Below are 19307 nucleotides of genomic sequence, written 5' to 3'. Positions count from 1 at the left end.
AAGGGCACTGAATCAGATGAACACAATGTTAACTTGATCATTAATTATTTGAAGGTGAGGTGATCAGTTGAGCGCTTCAGGTACCAGTGTAGAGTGAAATTAAATAAATATCAAAGTGAATTAATCCCATAAATATAGTTTGAATTAGGACTTGGAATCAAACCTGGGTCCTCCGGCATCAAAAACTAATGCGGTAATAAAAACACCATGACAACCTTTATACTGATTCGAATGTGCAAATCTATTTTTTATTGTGATGGAATGAACATTAGCATATAATAGTTGGTGATAGATATATGCTACATTAATACAGAAATCAAGAAATTAAATGTCATTTTAATTAATAAACTAAACTTTTACTTCATGTGTAAAATTGGAGTGTTTGAATCATATTGATTTATGTAACTAAAAAGTTGAACAATGCAAAGCGCCAATTAATTTTTTTAATTACTAGCTTGAACTGTCTAAATCAGCAGATTTGTTTGAAAATAATTAATAGAGAAGTGATTTTAAGTAAGCATTTTGATATAATAGAGAATACCTAATGCAGAGCGGACACTGCAGTCACAAAAAACGCGCTAAGAGTGTCAGAAATGAAGACTCTAAGAAGCATATCTGGCAAGAGTCTATGAGCCAGAAAAAGGAACACTAGGATAAGAGAAATATGTCATTAGGTGGGGAAGGCAACGAAGGAGACAATGGGATGTGCATGTCGGGATACCCGGGCAGATCACCAAAGAGATGGTTTGACAGCTGGGATTCGATATCGCAGGAGGCTAATCCCTCTTAAAAACAGGCCACAAGGCCTACACCAAGAAGAAGAAGAAGAGCATATTGGGTTGTGGTCTTACAGCTCTTAGATGTCGGTTGGACAGGTTCTCTGGTGTGGCATAAACCTCTTCCTGCATGTTGGTCAACCACTGGCACAGATCTGTGAAGTCCGCTATCAGCTGTCTCAAGCTCCACTGGCTGTTGGATGACGGCAGTTCCTTGGGTAACGTCAGAGAGGCAGATGGCGTAGTTTCAGCACTCAGTTCTCCATTCGCTTCCTGGAAATCATTGAACAAAACAAAAACATTGATCAGTCCACATGGGTTCTGTGTTTAAAAATACACCTAGTATGCCCAAGACATCAACTTAGGGAAATTTTTAGTAATTTTTTATTAAATTTTACTAAGAAAATACCACTATTTCTTAAAATCTATTGTGACATGTGTTTCAATTTAGTTTTACTTAGTAAATAACACTATTTCTTAAAATCTATTGAGACACATGTTTATAATTTTTAAAATGGATAGATTTTTCCATAAAGTGAGTGCTGAATCAATTAATGAAAATTTTTAGTCACCTACCTATGACGTTGATTAAAAAATACATTTTATCCTAGGAGATTTTTAGAAAATGTAATCCATTTATTAATATTTTGAGTGTCCAAATACTTTTAACAAATCTGGATTTTCTACAATCAGGAGTCACTTTTTTTAAACTGTTTTTTGACTTTCTTCTTGCATTATTTTTGACTGCTTCATCTATATTGAGATGTCAAAAAATAATGTAAAAACTTGTCTGCATTACCACAAATTGAAACTGTCCAAGCATACAATCTTCTCCATTACTAGTAAGAAATTCTTGACTCTCGGAGGAAGGATTTCAGAATTAAGATTCGAATATTCTTTGGGCATTGGTATTGAAAAACTAAGGAAAGAATGAGAAAATACATTGACAAATCAAAAGTTGTTGTGTGTACAATAGAAGCTGAGGAAGACATGGCATTATAAAGTAGAGTAAACATCAGACATTCAAGAATTAGAACAAACTGTACAAAGATAAAAAAACGGTTTCTCCTTTTTCTTCTGACCATTCTTCACCCTAACAGTGCATAGGGCAGTGCAAACTGTACAAGGTGCACAAATTGGTGCAGTAGTGATGTTTCAAGCAATCCAAGGATATCTTGAGAAGACTTAGAAGAAGACGGACTCCTGACAGAAGAGACAGAGAAAGTGGTATGGGAAGAGAACCACATGACTGTTATGGACCGCAGTCTCCAAAGCCCAAATAGCCCTGATGATAGTTAAACATTTTTTAAAAGGAATAACCCACAAAGCCTATACTTTTAGAGGCTTGCCTGCAGGTAGGATAGTAAGAATAGGGAAGGTAAATGTGAAAAATACATCAAAAACACCCAGACCAATTGAAAATAAATCTTTCTTGAATTTATTTTACTCTTGGCAGGAATAGAGCCTGAGACGCCAGTTTCGCAGGCGAGCATCTACCCAATTATGTCATGTCACCTGTCAACCTCTGCAGGAAGAACACCCAGAGAAGAAAGAGCATTTTATTGATTTATGATAAAGGGATATGATTAAAATTTATAAACAGACCTTGCAAGAGTCAATCAGTTGGTTGTCCATGATGTAATTATAGTTATGCTGTAGAGCGGCCCAGAAGTCATCCTTGGCAGCGAGGGTGGCCGAAGACAGAGAATGGCCGCTCTGATTGCTGTGAGTTGAACCCCATGATCTTCGCCAAAGTTCTCGGTTTGGGTCTTTGCTGAAATTTAGAATTTAAAACACATATTAATCATGCTTTGCATACACAAATGCATAAAGTTTTGACAAAATAATCTTAAAAGGGATACTTTTAAGGCCTTGATTAATAGTTTTACATGCCATACTATAAATATAATGTGTTACAAATACACTCACAGTGTGGGAGTTTGTAGCTAGTTTTGGAGTTGATATTAATAATGGCAATAGAATTTATATTAAGTAATTCTTCATTGAAGATTATGAGTCAATTTGACGCGAATCTGCTGGAAGCTATTTCACAAGGAACCTTTAAATGATTTAATACTTAATATTTATATTTACAGTGCATAAAAATCTTTCACTGATCCTTTAAAAACTAATGTAGCACTTGAATTGATCACCAAAACAAATGTATGAACACACTAAGGTCGGGTGTTTTTTACAACTGAAAGAGCTGCCCAAGACAAGGACAATTACTGTCAAGTGATAGTCGACGTCATGGGGACCTGACATGACACAAGAAGAAGAAGAAATAACAAATAAAAAATTATAAACTTACCGTTTCTTTGTTAGACTATGGTATGGCCGCTCTTGGTTGGGAGGAGCTTTGAAGGGACTGCTCCCAACTCCAGCCCCGCCTCCAGCAGCTCCCTGCAGTGAAGACAGCGAGAAGCTGCTCTTCATTGAGGAATTCTCAAAACCTGCAAAAGTAATAAATCATTACTACCAAACAAAAATAATCTTACGATCTGGTCTAGTTGGAATTCCTAATCTGGCCCTTCTTGGATTTTGAGTAAGGCATGCTAATCATAAATGTAAATGAAAAAAAAAATTGGCCCCAATGGTTTATGTTTTCTATGGACAAGAACAATTTTAAGATTTGAAAATAATAAATTTGGATACTTTATATGGCGCCGTTTTCATGAAAAACTACCTCAAGGGCGCTTCACTGAATGAATTAGGGAAAAGAAGATAGAGAAAATGATTTAGCAAACAAATGTGTTTTTAGTTTTTCTTTCTAAAGATCATCTCACTCTCATGAGTATGTAGTCAGATAAAGCCCTTGGGATTTTAAGTAATAAATTTGCAAGATTTTTCTTATTTTTTTTGATACCTTGTCTATGATTGCATAAAACTTAAAGAGAAAAACTGTTACAGGTTAACAGCAACAAAAAATCTGTCTCGTGTAAATAAAGATTTTGTAACAGGTTTCCTATACCAAAGGTAAAAGATATTAAAAGGTTAATTAATATACTCACTAGTTCCGACAGGCATGATGATTTCTAATCTCGAGTCGAGTGCAGAATCAGAATGATATACTCGTTCCTGGTCTTCTTCAGCATTCGTCGAAGAAGCGGAAGAGTATTTCAGCCATGATTTCTTCTCCTTGATATTTCTCCGCGAGTTCTTCCAGACTTTCAAAACGGTGAGCTTCCTGTCAAACCGTTCCAACAACTTGGGAGGATCAAATATGGACCTAGCCGGAACAACCTGATCCCTCTCAATGACTAGAACTCTGTATGGAATCCAATCGGTCTGAGTTTCAACAGTACTCGTGTGTTTAGCCGTGAGGCTTGTGGTTAAATTAACACTATTCGATTTATCGGGCCTATCATCTACGTCAGGAGGTTTCTCCCATGACTTGTATTGGACTATTGATAATTTAGGTGAGCTAGGTTTCGATGCAGAATTGAACGGTGATGAAGCGATTGGACTAGAATTCGATGTTCTCGTGTCTTTGTAGGGCTGCTCTATCCCCGAGTCGAAGGATATGGGGCCGGAACTATTCTCCGGAGAAAGATCTATACAAGGATTGTCCAACTGTCCTAACGAGTAGTTAGGAAGTGACAGAAAAGGGTTGTCTAGAAGAAGGGAGACATAGTCACCGCAGTTACTGCAGTAGCTGGAGGAATGTCTCTGGTAGGGTGCGTGGTGCGCGTGGTTTGTTTTGTTTGCGATCCTAAAACTGTTTTCGTTTCTATCGCTAAAATCGGCAGAGAAGGAAAGTCGTTCGTTTATAGGTTGGGTGCGTTCGATGTTTGTTGCGGGTGAAGTGTCTGCGGTTTCATGGTGCGCTCGATCTTCTTCGGCTAAGTCCGACTCCGACGGGTTGACGGCGGCGAGGCTCTCTGGACATTGACGAAGCTGCTTCTTGGCCCTTCGCCTGCCAGTAGCTCTGAAAAAATACAAGAAAACAGTATAAAACATTTATTTATTATTATTTATTCAATGAGATACTGGATTATTCACTCTACGGATGACATATCGCTCACTCCTTTCAAGAACGTCATAAATCAAAAAACATGATTTTTCAGGAGAGCGTTTTTAAAGCTTAAAAATATAATACATACAATGTATTAAAAATAAGTTCCAAGCCACTTATTGAACTTTTTACTGTGCAACAGATCTTTTTAGGTAAAACCTGAAGGTTTTTTCTGCATTTGAAAAATATAAAGTATATTTAAAATAATAATTAAACAGTACCTTTTATTCAAAATGCAAAAACAACACTTTCTGCCCTGTAGCGGGTAAATATTATGTTAAAAATATGCTGCTTTTGCTGGGATATAGTACATTTTCTGGGCATTCCGAAAACATGCATAACTGAAAATGGACGATTTTTGATTTATGACGTTCTTGAAAGGAGTGAGAGATATCAATCTTATAAGTGTCTCAACTCGAGATGAAACATCATTTGTTTTTTTTTTTATGAACAAAGAAGGAAGTCTGAGCATCCCAAGCCTTACAAGCTGGCGTTTGGCTGGCTTGGGTGATCAATTTATTTCTCATCTGTAGGGGGAATAATATAGAATCTGAATATAACCGAAATCCAAGTATTGTGGTCGTCAATGATAAAGAATATTACATGTGTATAAAGTGATTACTCAAACCAGCCTGGTCTGCCTGACTGGTCGTAAACTCTGTAAATGCTCAGACTTCCATATTTATCTTCATTCATGTAAAACTATCAATAAACATTCTTGATAAAATATTTAGTTATAACTGTTTTTGAAAGGTTTTCCCCACCAAAGTCTTGTATTCTTGAGAGCCCTCATTCTAATTGAAGAGATAGAAGACCCTTGAGGGCGTACTCTCAAATATACAAAGTCTGTACGCGACTGGCTATGCGAGAAGTCTGACGTTTTTTAAAAAAAATAGAATATTTAAAAATTATATTCGAATTTAAGGAGTAATTTTATTATCATATTTTTAACTCTATTTCAACATTTTTTTCTAAACCATATTTATATTTCGAAGAAAAACTTTTCAATACAAAAACGATGTTTTCACCAAAAAAAATGCAAGGACGTTAAATTTTACCCGGGTTTATAGAAAATTAAGTTGCGGCCTATTGATTATACGCCTTAACCCTTTGGTGGGCAGATTTTATTCCTCATAAATAATTCAAATAACTTAAAGGTAATTATTAACAAGCCATTTTTTAATATAAATGTAAAAAAAAAAATAAAAAATACTCGTGGTAAAAAGATAATCGTGGTGGGAAGCATATATCCCACGGAAAAATCATCATATTTAAAAAAAATATTAATTATGCGTAAAAAATATAGAATATACACAATTATAGTAGGTAAACATTAAATAAACAAAAAAGACGGAATATTTTAATATTTTTCCATTGAAATTTTTGAAACATGGGTCCACGCAAAGCGGCACCTCGCACCCGCTGCAAATATACGAGTATTTGGTACGTTTTAAGTGTCTATAAGTGCCACATTTTTCCATTAAATTTTTTAGTCATCTAAATATAATAATGAAAGTAAACAGTACAAAAAAAACGTAATTTAAAAAAATATACACTAATAATTTTGGTCACATTTAGTTCCATGGGATATAAATTTCCCACCAATTTGACACTTGATTATAAATGAACGACGTGCGTGTTTTCAGATATTAATTAATTAATGTAAACATGAATACATACCGTGATAGACATATAATAGAATATAGCTTAGAAAGCACTAAACGCTGAATAAAACGATTTTTTGGGAAAAAAAAACTACGAATTTTCGTCAATCTGACTATGTCCACTCCGAACGATGTACTGTCGAAAACTGACCGTTAGCTGTAAAATATTTGATTGGAAAAGATTCCAGAATATGTCAGCAGTTGACATTAGTATAATCCAAGTGAAAATACCGCTTCCAAATGACTTTTTTGTGCCATTTCCTTAGGTGGGAAAACATCTTCCCACCGCCCACGAAAGGGTTAAACTACGACATTCACATTCTTTCCCGCGGTACTCAACGCACGCTCAAATCATCGCGGCGCACACCGAATCATTTTAAGACGAACCGAAAACAAGGTTGCAGTTTTGATATGCATATTGTAAGAGCGCAATGCGGATTTATTGCCAATCGAGAGCAAATAATTGGCCTAAGGCAGAACACACATTCTGGTTACGTTTGAGAATGTTTATCATACGAAATCCGGAACGGATGTTGCAATGCCAGAGGAAGAGCTAAATGAATGGGTAGCACGCACTCGATACTTCTAACGTGTGGAAACTAGCACTAATAATAATGACGCGAATTAGATAAATAATTACGAATAAATTAAAGGAAAACCCTCATTCAGATATCCATTAAAGCATATTATTAAGGTGATATTCGCAAAGACAGAACTCATTCGCCGGCTAACCGCCGAAGAGGTAACGTGAGCGAGTGTTTTTGCCTAGAATTTTCACTCATGAATTACATTGAATTATAGTAACTTCAAACATATAGAGTAAATCCACTCACGAGTAGGCTAAAAAACTTTAAAAGTTAAAGCCTGAGTAGGGTCATGATATGCGGGGTTGCTTAAGCCGTAGCTAGATTTCAGAGTCACTTGGACGTTAGGTAATAAATAAAGGGGTAACGTGTCTTTCCTCGCCCGATTTTTTTAAATGATGTAATATTGGATATTTTTTTTTAGAATATGCTCGTATTTAGAAAAAAATATTTTTATACATATTTTTTTTAAACTCCTTACAGTTCAATATTTTTTTCTTTTCAAAACCATATAGGTAATCATTTCGAAGATTTTTTCCATATATGAACGGTGTTTAAAAAAAACCATCAATAACGATAAATGTCAACTAAGTTTAGAGATTAAGTTTTTCACTGTTGTATTTATTCAATATTACCCTGGACTGGTACCCGAAGCGGAGGGCTGATCACCTTTCCTTCATGCGTAAACGATCAAGATAACACTGCGTTTATATGATGCAGTGCCCTATGCACCATTGGGTGCGGATAAGGGTTTAAAAAAAAAGTTTAGAGAAAATTAAGTTGAGACTTAACGAATACTGGGCCTTAAGGCGGGATAATCGATAGCCCGGAACTTAATTTTCTTTTAACTCAGGTATTATTTACCGTGATTGAATTTTTTGCTTAAAACGCCGGTTTTGTATTGAAAAAAATAGTTTTTCTTCGAAATAAACATGTGGTTAAAAAAAGAAGAGTTATTGAAAGGTAAGGAGTTCAAAAAAATTATAAAAATATTTTTTGACACGACAACATGCACTAAGAATTGTAGAACAACATGCACTAAAGGCCGATGTCTGACATGCACTAAGGATGTTAGTCAAAATACGTATGTGTGTGTGAGTGTGTTTGTTTGCGAATAAATGTTTTTATAAATCATATATCTCCACGTGAAGATCTGTAATTGGTTTTCTGTTAATTGTTTTGTTAAAAAATAAAATTAAGAAATAAAAAAATTAAAAACAAAATCGTATAATACAAAATCGTATCGACGAAATAATCGCTTTGTGGGCGCGATGTCTCAATTCCGAATCAGAGTAGAGGTAACTGGGGAAATTAAATGACAATTTAGAAAAGGTTAGAAATATCGCTGTAAAATGGAGTGCTAACGAGCTTTCCGCTCCAATGAAGCTAACGCGATCTCTAAAACGGAACACTCAATAGAATTAACTACTCTGCCTACTCAGCCGGTCATGATTTGCGGAGTTATTTACGAGCCGAGCGTTAATCTTTTCGTTATTACAAGCCATAAACCTTCGCGATGGCAAGTCAATAAGTAAACAGAGAGAAGACAAAGCGTTTAGCAAAGAACTCGAGCAATTTGATGTAATAAATGTAACAACAGAAGTCCAAGGGTCGTAAATTTATTCTCAAATGGCCGATTCTTCGGCCGCTACGGCAAAAAGCAGGGCGTTGATCCCATAAAACGAGAGAACATCTTAGTTTACACGCCAGGTTTGTCTTTATCTTCTTCTTCTTCCAAAGTGGAAGGTGAACGCAGCATAGGAAGATGGTGTATATCCTGGCTTGACAACTTGAGAGAGTGGTTTCGCTGTAGCACTGAGGCGCTGTTTAGATCATCTCCATATGAAGCAAAAAGAAGTAGATATAGTTTATAATATCCCTGTTATCAACATATTCAACACCTTCCACAAGTATGTAAAAATACAAACAATATTGTCACCGTATTTTTATTAATTATTTTTATTTATTTTATTTTATTTGGGTTAACAACAGCAACATATGTAAAACAAAACAATTAAAAGATATACATTAAACAAGCCAATTATAGTTAACCACAGAAACATAAAGATTAGTACAAAACATTTAGTGTAGATCTAGCAAATGAATGAATGTGTGTGTGTGTGTGTGTGTGCGTGCATGCGTGCGTGCGTGCGTGCGTGCGTGCGTGCGTGCGTGCGTGCGTGCGTGCGTGCGTGCGTGCGTGCGTGCGTGCGTGCGTGCGTGCGTGCGTGCGTGCGTGCGTGCGTGCGTGCGTGCGTGCGTGCGTGCGTGCGTGCGTGCGTGCGTGCGTGCGTGCGTGCGTGCGTGCGTGCGTGCGTGCGTGCGTGCGTGCGTGCGTGCGTGCGTGCGTGCGTGCGTGCGTGCGTGCGTGCGTGCGTGCGTGCGTGCGTGCGTGCGTGCGTGCGTGCGTGCGTGCGTGCGTGTGTGTGTGTGTGTGTGTGTGATGTTGATTCTAGTAGGGACATACAATGCTGAGAAGCATAGTTTTTAAAGATCCTGAGAGGACAATATGCTCACCATTCGACTTTTCAACACAGATTTTCCGCAATTGAAAATGTCAACTTGGCTAAAACATGAGTTGTACTCAGTAGCCATTCAAAACATAAATAATGAACTCCGCGCATAATTAGTTCGAAGGACAGGGCTGTCCCAACTCAAAACACAGTATGGGACATTTTTTGTAGGACGATTTTTTGCATTTTTGGACTAAGTAGATTCTACTAAAAAACATGTACTACAAAAAAATGTCCCTTTCTGTGTTTTGAGTTTGGACAGCCGACAGTACTCTGAATACTCTGAATAAAGATTGTGACGTGTTAAATTTCCCAAATTATTCATCAAGTATGCTTGATCTATTGACCAGGAGCACAGTACCTGGAAGAGATGTCAGGACAATAAACAAACAAGTACTAACAATACAGTAATAAAATGGCACTTCTATTTAACGAATGTCAAATATAACGGACAAAAAATCCGGTAATTATTGATTATTCGTTAGATAACGTAGTTCAACTATATTATACGCATTTTCGTAATTGTAGATAGTTGATTTATGATATCAACAGCATAATTAATAACAGCATAGCGAATTTTCCAAAAGAAAATGATGAATGAAAATATTAATTATATCGGCTGTTATAAACACAAAGCGAGTCTAATACAATCCTTTATAGGTTGAGTATGTTAAATTAGATATTCCTCAAGTCTGATAAAGATCCATTTTCTCTACAGTATGATTACTTGGGTTGTCCTCAAATAATCTTCGTTTCAAAGTCTTTCTTCCTCTACGTATTTTCGCATTTTTCTCAGTAGGTACGTACATATCTCGTATGTGGGTTCTGCAAACTTACATATTGCAAAGAGTTTTGCCTTACGTGATTGCAAAGTCCGTGCGTACATATCGCTCACTCCTTTCAAGAACGTCATAAATAAAAAAAACTTGATTTTTAAGGAAAACGTTTTTAAAGTTTAAAAATATAACACAATGTATTAAAAATAAATATCATGACACTTATTGAACTTTTAACTATGCAATAGATCTTTTAAAGTAAAACCTGAAGGTTTTTTCTCCATTTGAAAATAGTATATTAAAAAAAATAATGAAACCATACCTTTTCTTCAAAATGGAAAAACAACACTTTCTGCCCTGTAGCGGGTAAATATTAAGTTGAAAATATGCCGCTTTTGCTGGGATGTAGTACATTTTTTGGGCATTCCGAAAACATGCACAACTGAAAATTGTCGATTTTTGATTTATGACGTTCTTGAAAGGAGTGAGCGATATGTAATATCAGCATTTCTAACCAGTCTGCCTTGAGACAGGTTTTCGCCTACATATCAAGGCAGGCGTGTTGCCAAAATAAGTGTTAAAGAAAATATATATATTGATTTCATTATTGACTCAAGCGGCAACGCAGTAGCTATCTGGAATTGGAGAAAGGTGAAAAAACTGGAGACAAGAGTTTAAAATTTGCTAAGAGAAAACTTATATCGCTCACTCCTTTCAGGAACGTCATTAATCAAAAAACTCGATTTTTCAGGAGATCATTTTTAAAGTTTAAAAATATAATACATTGTATTAAAAATAAGTATCAAGCCAACTTATTGAACTTTTTACTGTGCAATAGATCTTTTTAGGTAAAACCTGAAGGTTTTTTCTCCATTTGAAAAATAGTATATAAAAAAATTATGAAATACTACATTTTCTTCAAAATGCAAAAACAACACTTTCTGCCCTGTAGCGGGTAAATATTATGTTAAAAATATGCCGCTCTTGCTGGGATATAGTACATTTTTAGGGCATTCCGAAAACATGCACAACTGAAAATTGACGATTTTTTTTATTTTTGACGTTCTCGAAAGGAGTGAGCGATATATGCATATTTGTATTATATTGTTTACCTTTTGGATGGAGAGCGCCAAGCGAAAGTGGTGGGGCGGCGATCAAGACGACATCTTCCGGCCGCTCGCCGAAGCGTAGGCGACTGAAAAAATAAAATAAAAAACTGTTAAAAAAATCATTCATTCATTCTAGTCGAAAAATTCCGCAAAAGAATTTTCACCTTTATTTTTTTTATTCGTTTGCACAATTTATTTCAAAATGAAAATGAAGTTGTAAAATTCATTTTTACTTTCCATTTTACTTGGTAAATACCATTTCTATTGTGTCACGTGTCTCGATGCGTTCCGGATAAATTTCAAACACCGTATGTGTCGCCAAATCTAAATTTTGGAGATGTGTCCTTGGGACGTTGAAGGATTAACGTAAGAAAGAGATGTTTCTTTAAATTGAAATTGGCAAAAGTATTAAACTCAATATGTAACGCCATTCTATATAAAAATAAAGAGCTGTTACGTATTTTAAATAACAATTTATCAGTGGGAATATAGACAATAAGGGAAGGCTTTATTCTTTGTCATATTGGTAATTTTGCTTTTATTATTAGATTTTAAGAAATAGTGGTATTTACAAAGTCAATAAAAAATGTCTAGATATTACCACAAAGTGACAAGCCAAATCAATTAGTGAAACTATAAATTCATTTAAAGATCACACACGTATTTCCATGTCAAAAGCTTAGTTTCTTCCAAATATAATCATTAAGAACTAAAAGTGCAGGCATAAAAAAACAGCACTGAAGACAAAAAAGAATATGAAAAAGAATTAATTGAAGTGATTAGCATTTCGCGTCCATATGTTGACAAACTTACGGGGAAAATGATAAAAAAATCGAAAATTCAATAGGCAAATAATAAACTGCTTGCTCTAGTATTCTAAGAATAAAATATTTAACAATGTAATCATGATATTATTCTGAGATCCATTGACAGCAATAAATTGTCTGGAAATGTAAAAACAGAATAACAAAAAAAGATTTCTAACAAACGCAGATTAAATCTAGCAATGTGAAAATGAGAAATTATTAATTATACACAATAATACTAAACGATATCGTATCGAAGAGAAATTATTCATTACCAATTAATAAAACATTAAACCACAAGCGTTTTATATTTTATTTTCCAGATTGGATCGATCAGATACCTCATTGTTTCTTTTGAAGATCCATCAATCTCATTCTTCCCTTCGTCAATTTGTTTTCCTTTCATCTCTGTCAATCAATCGTTCCCATTCACTTTCGTCGGGAAAATAAACGCATTTTTAGAAAAGAAAGTGGATCGGCCGCACGAAGCTAAGCTGAGCCGTTTAGACGCCGCGAAGATGATGATCTTAATGTCTAAATCATGGGCTGTGTGAACCCAGCAATCGCGATACTGAAATTGATTAAACCGCACTATAATTTCGTACGAAATAGGCGAAAATATCACTCACTACTTTCAACAACGTCATATATCAAGAATCGTCAATTTTCAGTTGTGCATGTTTTTGGAATGCCCAGAAAATCTACTAAATCCCAGCAAAAGAGGCATATTTATGACTCAATATTTACCCGCTACAGAGCAGAAAGTGTTATTCTTGCATTTTGAAGAAAAGGTATTGTCTGATTATTTTTTAAAATACTTTTACTAAATATTTTTCAAATGGAGAAAAAACCTTCAGGTTACCTGAAAAGATCTGTTGCACAAGTAAAAAGTTCAATAAGTGGCTTGATACATTTCATTATTTCATTTAATACATTTCATTATATTTTTAGATGTCCTGAAAAATCAAGTTTTTTGATATATGATGTTATTGAAAGGAGTGAGCGATATGTGAAGGGTATTTGGAACGAGGCTGTGCCAGCGGGGGTCCTAAATAAATAATAAAACAACAATAAAAATGAACGTATGGAAGTGAAGCATAGAGTTGGCAAAAGAAGGATGAATGCAGTCGAAATGCGATCTCTCAGACGAACGTGCTGCAAAACGATGTATGACAGATGTTAGAATGGTGAAATAAGGAAGGAATGCAAAACTGAGAAAAGCATTATCGATAAAATTAAGAAAGGTGTGTTGAGATGGTTTGGAGATAATGTTGATGTAATTAATATTTGGAAAAATGTTTTTTTTTTATCAAACAATGGATATATAAATATACAGGTATATTACAAGTGTCTCAATTGAGATAATGCATCTATAGTTTTTATACGAAAGAAGATGGAAGTCTGACCATTCCAGGGCTTACATCAAAGTCGTGTCATTGAAAGTTCCCTACTACATTCCCAGATCTGATACAGAAGCATCTAGGCTTCCTGGCATTTTTTTATGAACTATGTAGCGAAAATTAAAAGAAAATATGAAACAAAATTGAATCCCGATTTTACTGTGAATTTATATTGAATAACTTTCTATGTCCCTGTCACTGCCAATCTATATAAATACTAATTTCGAAAACCGAGAATCCTTAGTCCCGGTTAGTATTTAAGTTTTCAGAAAGAATTACAGACTTGCAAAATTGAAATAATTATGTAAAATGCCAACTCCAGATGAATTAGTTTTATTTTGTTTGTAAAGATTTCCTATTTAGCAATGGAGCGATGTAAAATACATAAATTGAATTGCCAAATAAGTAATTACACTTGTATTTTACGTAATACTCACATAACAACAACCTTCATTCCATATTTTGCCAGAGTAATTATGCAGTTAATTATTATTAGTAACATAATTCTTAAAATGAATCATGAAAAAATGTTAAATAACAAATTTGTATTATTTATTCTACAGACTACCATCACACTGGATTATTCATCTTACGGACGATATACACTTGGGTCTGTTTTTATGCGGAACTTTTTGGAGTTATGCGATTTTCAAATGTAATGGAACCTATCGCTTATTTTTGTATGTAGTTCAAGTATTTTTTTATGCGAATTCGCATAAAAAAATCTAAAATTAAAACTAGCGCAGGTTACAACCGTTAAAGTGTGATTGTGTCACTGGCACAAAGTTAAGTTCAAATCATACATGGTATTCAAGAGATGCTTTATTGGAAAAAAACAGAAAAAGCACTTTGGATTGAAGATTTATCTTAAAAACGATTTCCCATATCGCTCACTCCTTTCAAGAACGTCATAAATCAAAAATCGTCAATTTTCAGTTGTGCATGTTTTCGGAATGCCCAGAAAATGTACTACATCCCAGCAAAAGTGGCATATTTTTAACTTAATATTTACCCGCTACAGGGCAGAAAGTGATGTTTTTGCATTTTGAAGAAAACGTATTGTTTAATTAATTTTTTAAATAAACTAAATATTTTTCAAATGGAAAAAAAACCTTCAGGTTTTACCTCAAAAGATCTGTTGCGCAGTAAAAAGTTTAATAAGTGGCTTGATATTTATTAATACATTGCATTATATCTTTTAACTTTCAAAACGTTCTCCTGAAAAATCAAGTTTTTTGATTTATGACGTTCTTGAAAGGAGTGAGCGATATGTAAATACTTTAATAAGGAAAAAAACTCTTCTGTTTATATTTTTATGATTTTATTTTTATGATTTTTGGTACATTCTATCATTTTGACTTAAAGTTATGTGGGTTTTAAAAATAATGGAACCCATCCCCCAGTTTTGTATGTAGTCCAAGTATTTTTTTATGCGATTTTTTATGCGACTCCCCGTGGAATGCATCTATCGCACAAAGAGACCCGGGTGTATTTGTATCAATGTATTAAATAATATAATATATCTTAACTGGCACGAAGCATCTATTATTTTTATACAAAATAAGATGAAAGTCTTAACATTCCAGGGGTTACAACCGATGGATGTTCAATAATGGGCAGAATGGTGTACGTCCCAGAAGTGTTTAAAGTTATCACTTAAGCCAGCCAAATGCCAGGTCGTAAGCACTGAAATGCTCTTATGGTGATCTAAGTAAGGTATAGATTTTAAGGTTTGCTATAAATAAAATAGCTTTTTTCCAGCTGAGTTTTTTTGTAAGCACCACATTTAAATTATAATGAAGTGATGCACACTTAGCTGCCCAATGATGTCATTGAATGATCAAATTGGAATCTTATGCAAATGAAACGGTCTATATAAGGACGAGTCGATTCCAAGTATAATCACGTCGTGTCACATTATATGAGTGACGTCCTTATATGCCGAACAATGACGACATACCGGTCTTTGTAAAAAATGGAATATATATATATATATATATATATATATATATATATATATATATATATATATATATATATATATATATATATATGTATATATATATATATATATATATATATATATATATATATATATATATATATATATATATATATATATATATATATATATATATATATATATATATATATATATATATATATATATATATATATATATATATATATATATATATATATATATATATATATATATATATATATATATATATATATATATATATATATATATATATATATATATATATATATATATATATATATATATATATATTTATATATACATATATACATACATTCAATTATTTGCCCAGATCTTGTGATTCAAAACAAAAAAGTAAAAATAAAGAAGTATTCATGTTTTTAAAATATTTCCATTAAACGTGAAACAAACTTTACTCATATTAGGCATCTCTTGAGTTGAAAAATTTTCCACAAAAATGCAACAAGCCACAGTAAATCGCGACGGAATAATCGTACACACAAAACGAGAAGATAATAAATTTAAACAGCCTCGCCAGACGACATTAAAAAAGCTAAATTATAGAGGTTTTGTGAATATTTTATTTCCCACATAATATCATGATGCCATGCAAATAAAATGCTCAATTTAAATAAATGTTACATAATTTAGGAAGGTAATAAAACATCACGAGACCAAAATACACAGATAAAATTGTAACAATGAGTACATAAAAAAAGATAATGTAAAGTTTTTCATATATCTCTCGATGAAGGCATAACTGCTTACATTATTAAAATGTTTAATTTTATAGCATTTTTATAATATCCTCTTCTAAAACTTTAAATCATTATCTTTGTATACAATTAAATGTGATAATACGATTTCTTAAGGCCAATCCAGGTAACATTTAACACAAATGATTTTGTATTGAAAAAATAAGTTCTGCTTCGAAATGATTATATGGTTTAAAAAAGAGTTATTAAAAGGCAAGGAATTAGAAAAATAAATCATAATTTTTTTTAAAATAAATTTTCTATAAAAAAACGAAAAATATCCAATATACAATACATTCTTTTAAAAAAATCGGATGTAATGACACGTCAAGCCCTGAGCGTGGCCTTGCGAATTCTGATTTGAAAACTTGAAATCTGGGCCTTATTAAATACATATAATTGAGTTTAAAAAAGTAGATCTATAGAATAACATTTTATTTTATTTGGAGAACGAGTACGGAAAATAACTTCAAAGATCAATCATAAGCTAAAATTGGGGGTGTCAAAATTCTACGTAATTGGAGGGCATGTATGACTAGATGTATGTATATGAAGGAAGTTAGGAGTTTTAGTCAAGACAGAAGAGTGTGGCGTTCCATCCTCTCTATCTACCCCCGCAGAGAAACGGCGTGATGGTAGCATTAGTAAGTAAAAATCGGTTCTAGCGTAGTGAAAACGAAACGATTAAGGCACAAATAAAAAAAACAACTTTAATTAAAAATAGAGCTGCGAAAAAATGAAATAAAAAAGCTTCGAGTATTTTCGGAAACATTTTACCTTTTATAATCGTATAAATAATATTCAATTCAAACCCTTATCCACACCCCAATGGTGCGTAGGGCACTGCATCATACAAACACAGTGTTATCTTGATCGTTAACACGCGAAGGAAAAGTGATCAGCCCTCCGCTTCAGGTACCAGTCCAGGGTAATATTGAATAAATATTAGAGTGAAAAAATCACTTATATTTATTTGACCCCCCCTGGGAATCGAACCCAGGACCTCTTTGCAAACATTCTTCGCCTCTTCTACATAAATAATAGGGGACTAAAAATCTCGAACTCTGATTGACAACTGAGAGGACCATAAAACCATAGAATAATAATGATATCTATAGTCAACTAAAAGAAAACTATTTTAACCCATAACTTGAGATTCTACGTCAAAAGAGGTAAAAAGAAAGGTGTTTTATTGATTTTTATCAAAAATAATAATAACACTTTTAATAATGACTACTTATAATCAGGTTGAAGTTAGTAGTTTTGAAAACAAAACGTGTCAAGTTTTCATGACCTAATCAGAATTTTCGCTTAACACGAAAATCGTACTATAAAAAAGACGATAAAAACATCGCATCGAGTCCTCACTCGTGAAGCATTTAAATAACGAGAACTTCAGGAAGCTTTCAAAGTGATAACAGCTTATATTTCAAAATCAATTAATAAAAACGTCATTTCCACATCACGCGTAGATTGACAAGTCCTAGTTTGCCGAGGCGCGACGAAGGCGTCGGCGTCGGGCAACGAACTGATAAATATTTTCTTTAACGAGGTGAGACGACGACTTATGTCGCAAAGATATATCGCTCACTCCTTTCGAGAATGTCATAAAACAAAAATCGTCAATTTTCAGTTGTACATGTTTTCGGAATACCCAGAAAATACACTATATCCCTATCCCTGGAAAAGAGGCATATTTTAAACATAATATTTTTCCGCTACAGGGCAGAAAATGTTGTTTTTGCATATTTTTTAAAAATAAACTAAAAATTTTTCAAATGGAGAAAAAACCTTCAGGTTTTACATAAAAAAGATGTGTTCAATAAGTGGCATGATATTTATTTTTAATACATTCTGTTATATTTTTTAACTTTAAAAACGTTCTCCTGAAAAAGTTTTTTTTAAATATGACGTTGTTGAAAGGAGTGAGCAATATGTATATTTGTATATACTTATATTAAAAATATATTAAAAAAATTATAAAAGTTTTGTAATTTTTTCCACTTTAATTTTGTTTGACCAATGACCGGGTTATGTCGTTACCGACACCACCATTGATAATGTCGGCTACGACGAAACTTGGTCACAGGTCAAATAAAATACAAGTGGAAAAAAAACTTTTTACTGTTGTTATAGGTATTATAACAAAATACTTGTTTTAATATAATTCATATTCAATGTTCCGATTTCCAGTATGAGGTGCCGATGTAGAAAAGGCTCTTTGATTCTAACAGGAAAATTTGTATTTTACATTTCGTTTTAGTTAAAAATCACATTAAAAGTTATAATATGCGGCGAATAATTTAAGGATACTTCATTGACTGGAAAATAAGTAAATAAATAACTGACAAAAAACTAACTAACCATCACGCAACTTTCCACAGGGGACATATTATTCTGTCTTTGCGAAAATTCTTCGTAATTAGGGTTGCTACCACGACTCCATTGCGACACTACTAATTTAGCTTTCACTCTTAAGCTTTTATTTGCTTTGACAGATTTCAGTGCACCGTTCACTCTGTTTCATTCACACATTTAAATTACATGTTGTAACAATATTTAAAAATTTACTTATATGTTCTCCAAAAAGTAAATTGTTTGACAGTCATGATGGAGTAATAATTTAGGATATGAAATGACTTAAGTTAACGGTTTCATATTACAGGGATGCATCAATGTGTGATGTGGATACATATTATACTTCCGTTTTAATACTCAGAAATAATGTGGCGGAAATGGGAGCGTCGCTGAATAGGGGGATTTGAACCAATAATGAAAGAGGGCAGTTTAATGGGCTAACCACGAGTTTGTATATCGTAAAAATACACATTTTTATATCTTAAATAACTCCTTAACTTCAACATTAACTTCCAAAATGTAATAAAAAAGTGATAATTAAAAATG

At 33.5% G+C, this 19307-nt stretch overlaps 1 protein-coding gene across 6 annotated transcripts in view; it reads right to left on the bottom strand.

The window, feature by feature from the left end:
* klar (klarsicht) overlaps positions 1-19307 on the bottom strand; it is a 536062-nt gene that overhangs the window by 262693 nt on the left and 254062 nt on the right. For all 6 annotated transcript variants that reach the window (XM_088258608.1, XM_088258606.1, XM_088258605.1 and 3 more), the window contains 5 exons: positions 11441-11523; positions 3788-4704; positions 3088-3229; positions 2382-2550; positions 852-1049 (listed from right to left, as the gene is read on the bottom strand). In XM_088258608.1, coding sequence (XP_088114734.1) covers positions 852-1049; positions 2382-2550; positions 3088-3229; positions 3788-3803 — 525 coding nt within the window. In that variant the 5' untranslated portion in view covers positions 3804-4704; positions 11441-11523. The remainder of the gene's footprint in view (positions 1-851; positions 1050-2381; positions 2551-3087; positions 3230-3787; positions 4705-11440; positions 11524-19307) is intronic.

This window comes from Brachycentrus maculatus, unplaced genomic scaffold, assembly GCF_059751285.1.
Source record: "Brachycentrus maculatus isolate JH-2025_06_01 unplaced genomic scaffold, ASM5975128v1 h1tg000099l, whole genome shotgun sequence".
Taxonomy (NCBI): domain Eukaryota; kingdom Metazoa; phylum Arthropoda; class Insecta; order Trichoptera; family Brachycentridae; genus Brachycentrus; species Brachycentrus maculatus.
Note: the sequence above shows the minus strand (reverse complement) of the source record. Positions and strands in the feature narration are given on the sequence as shown.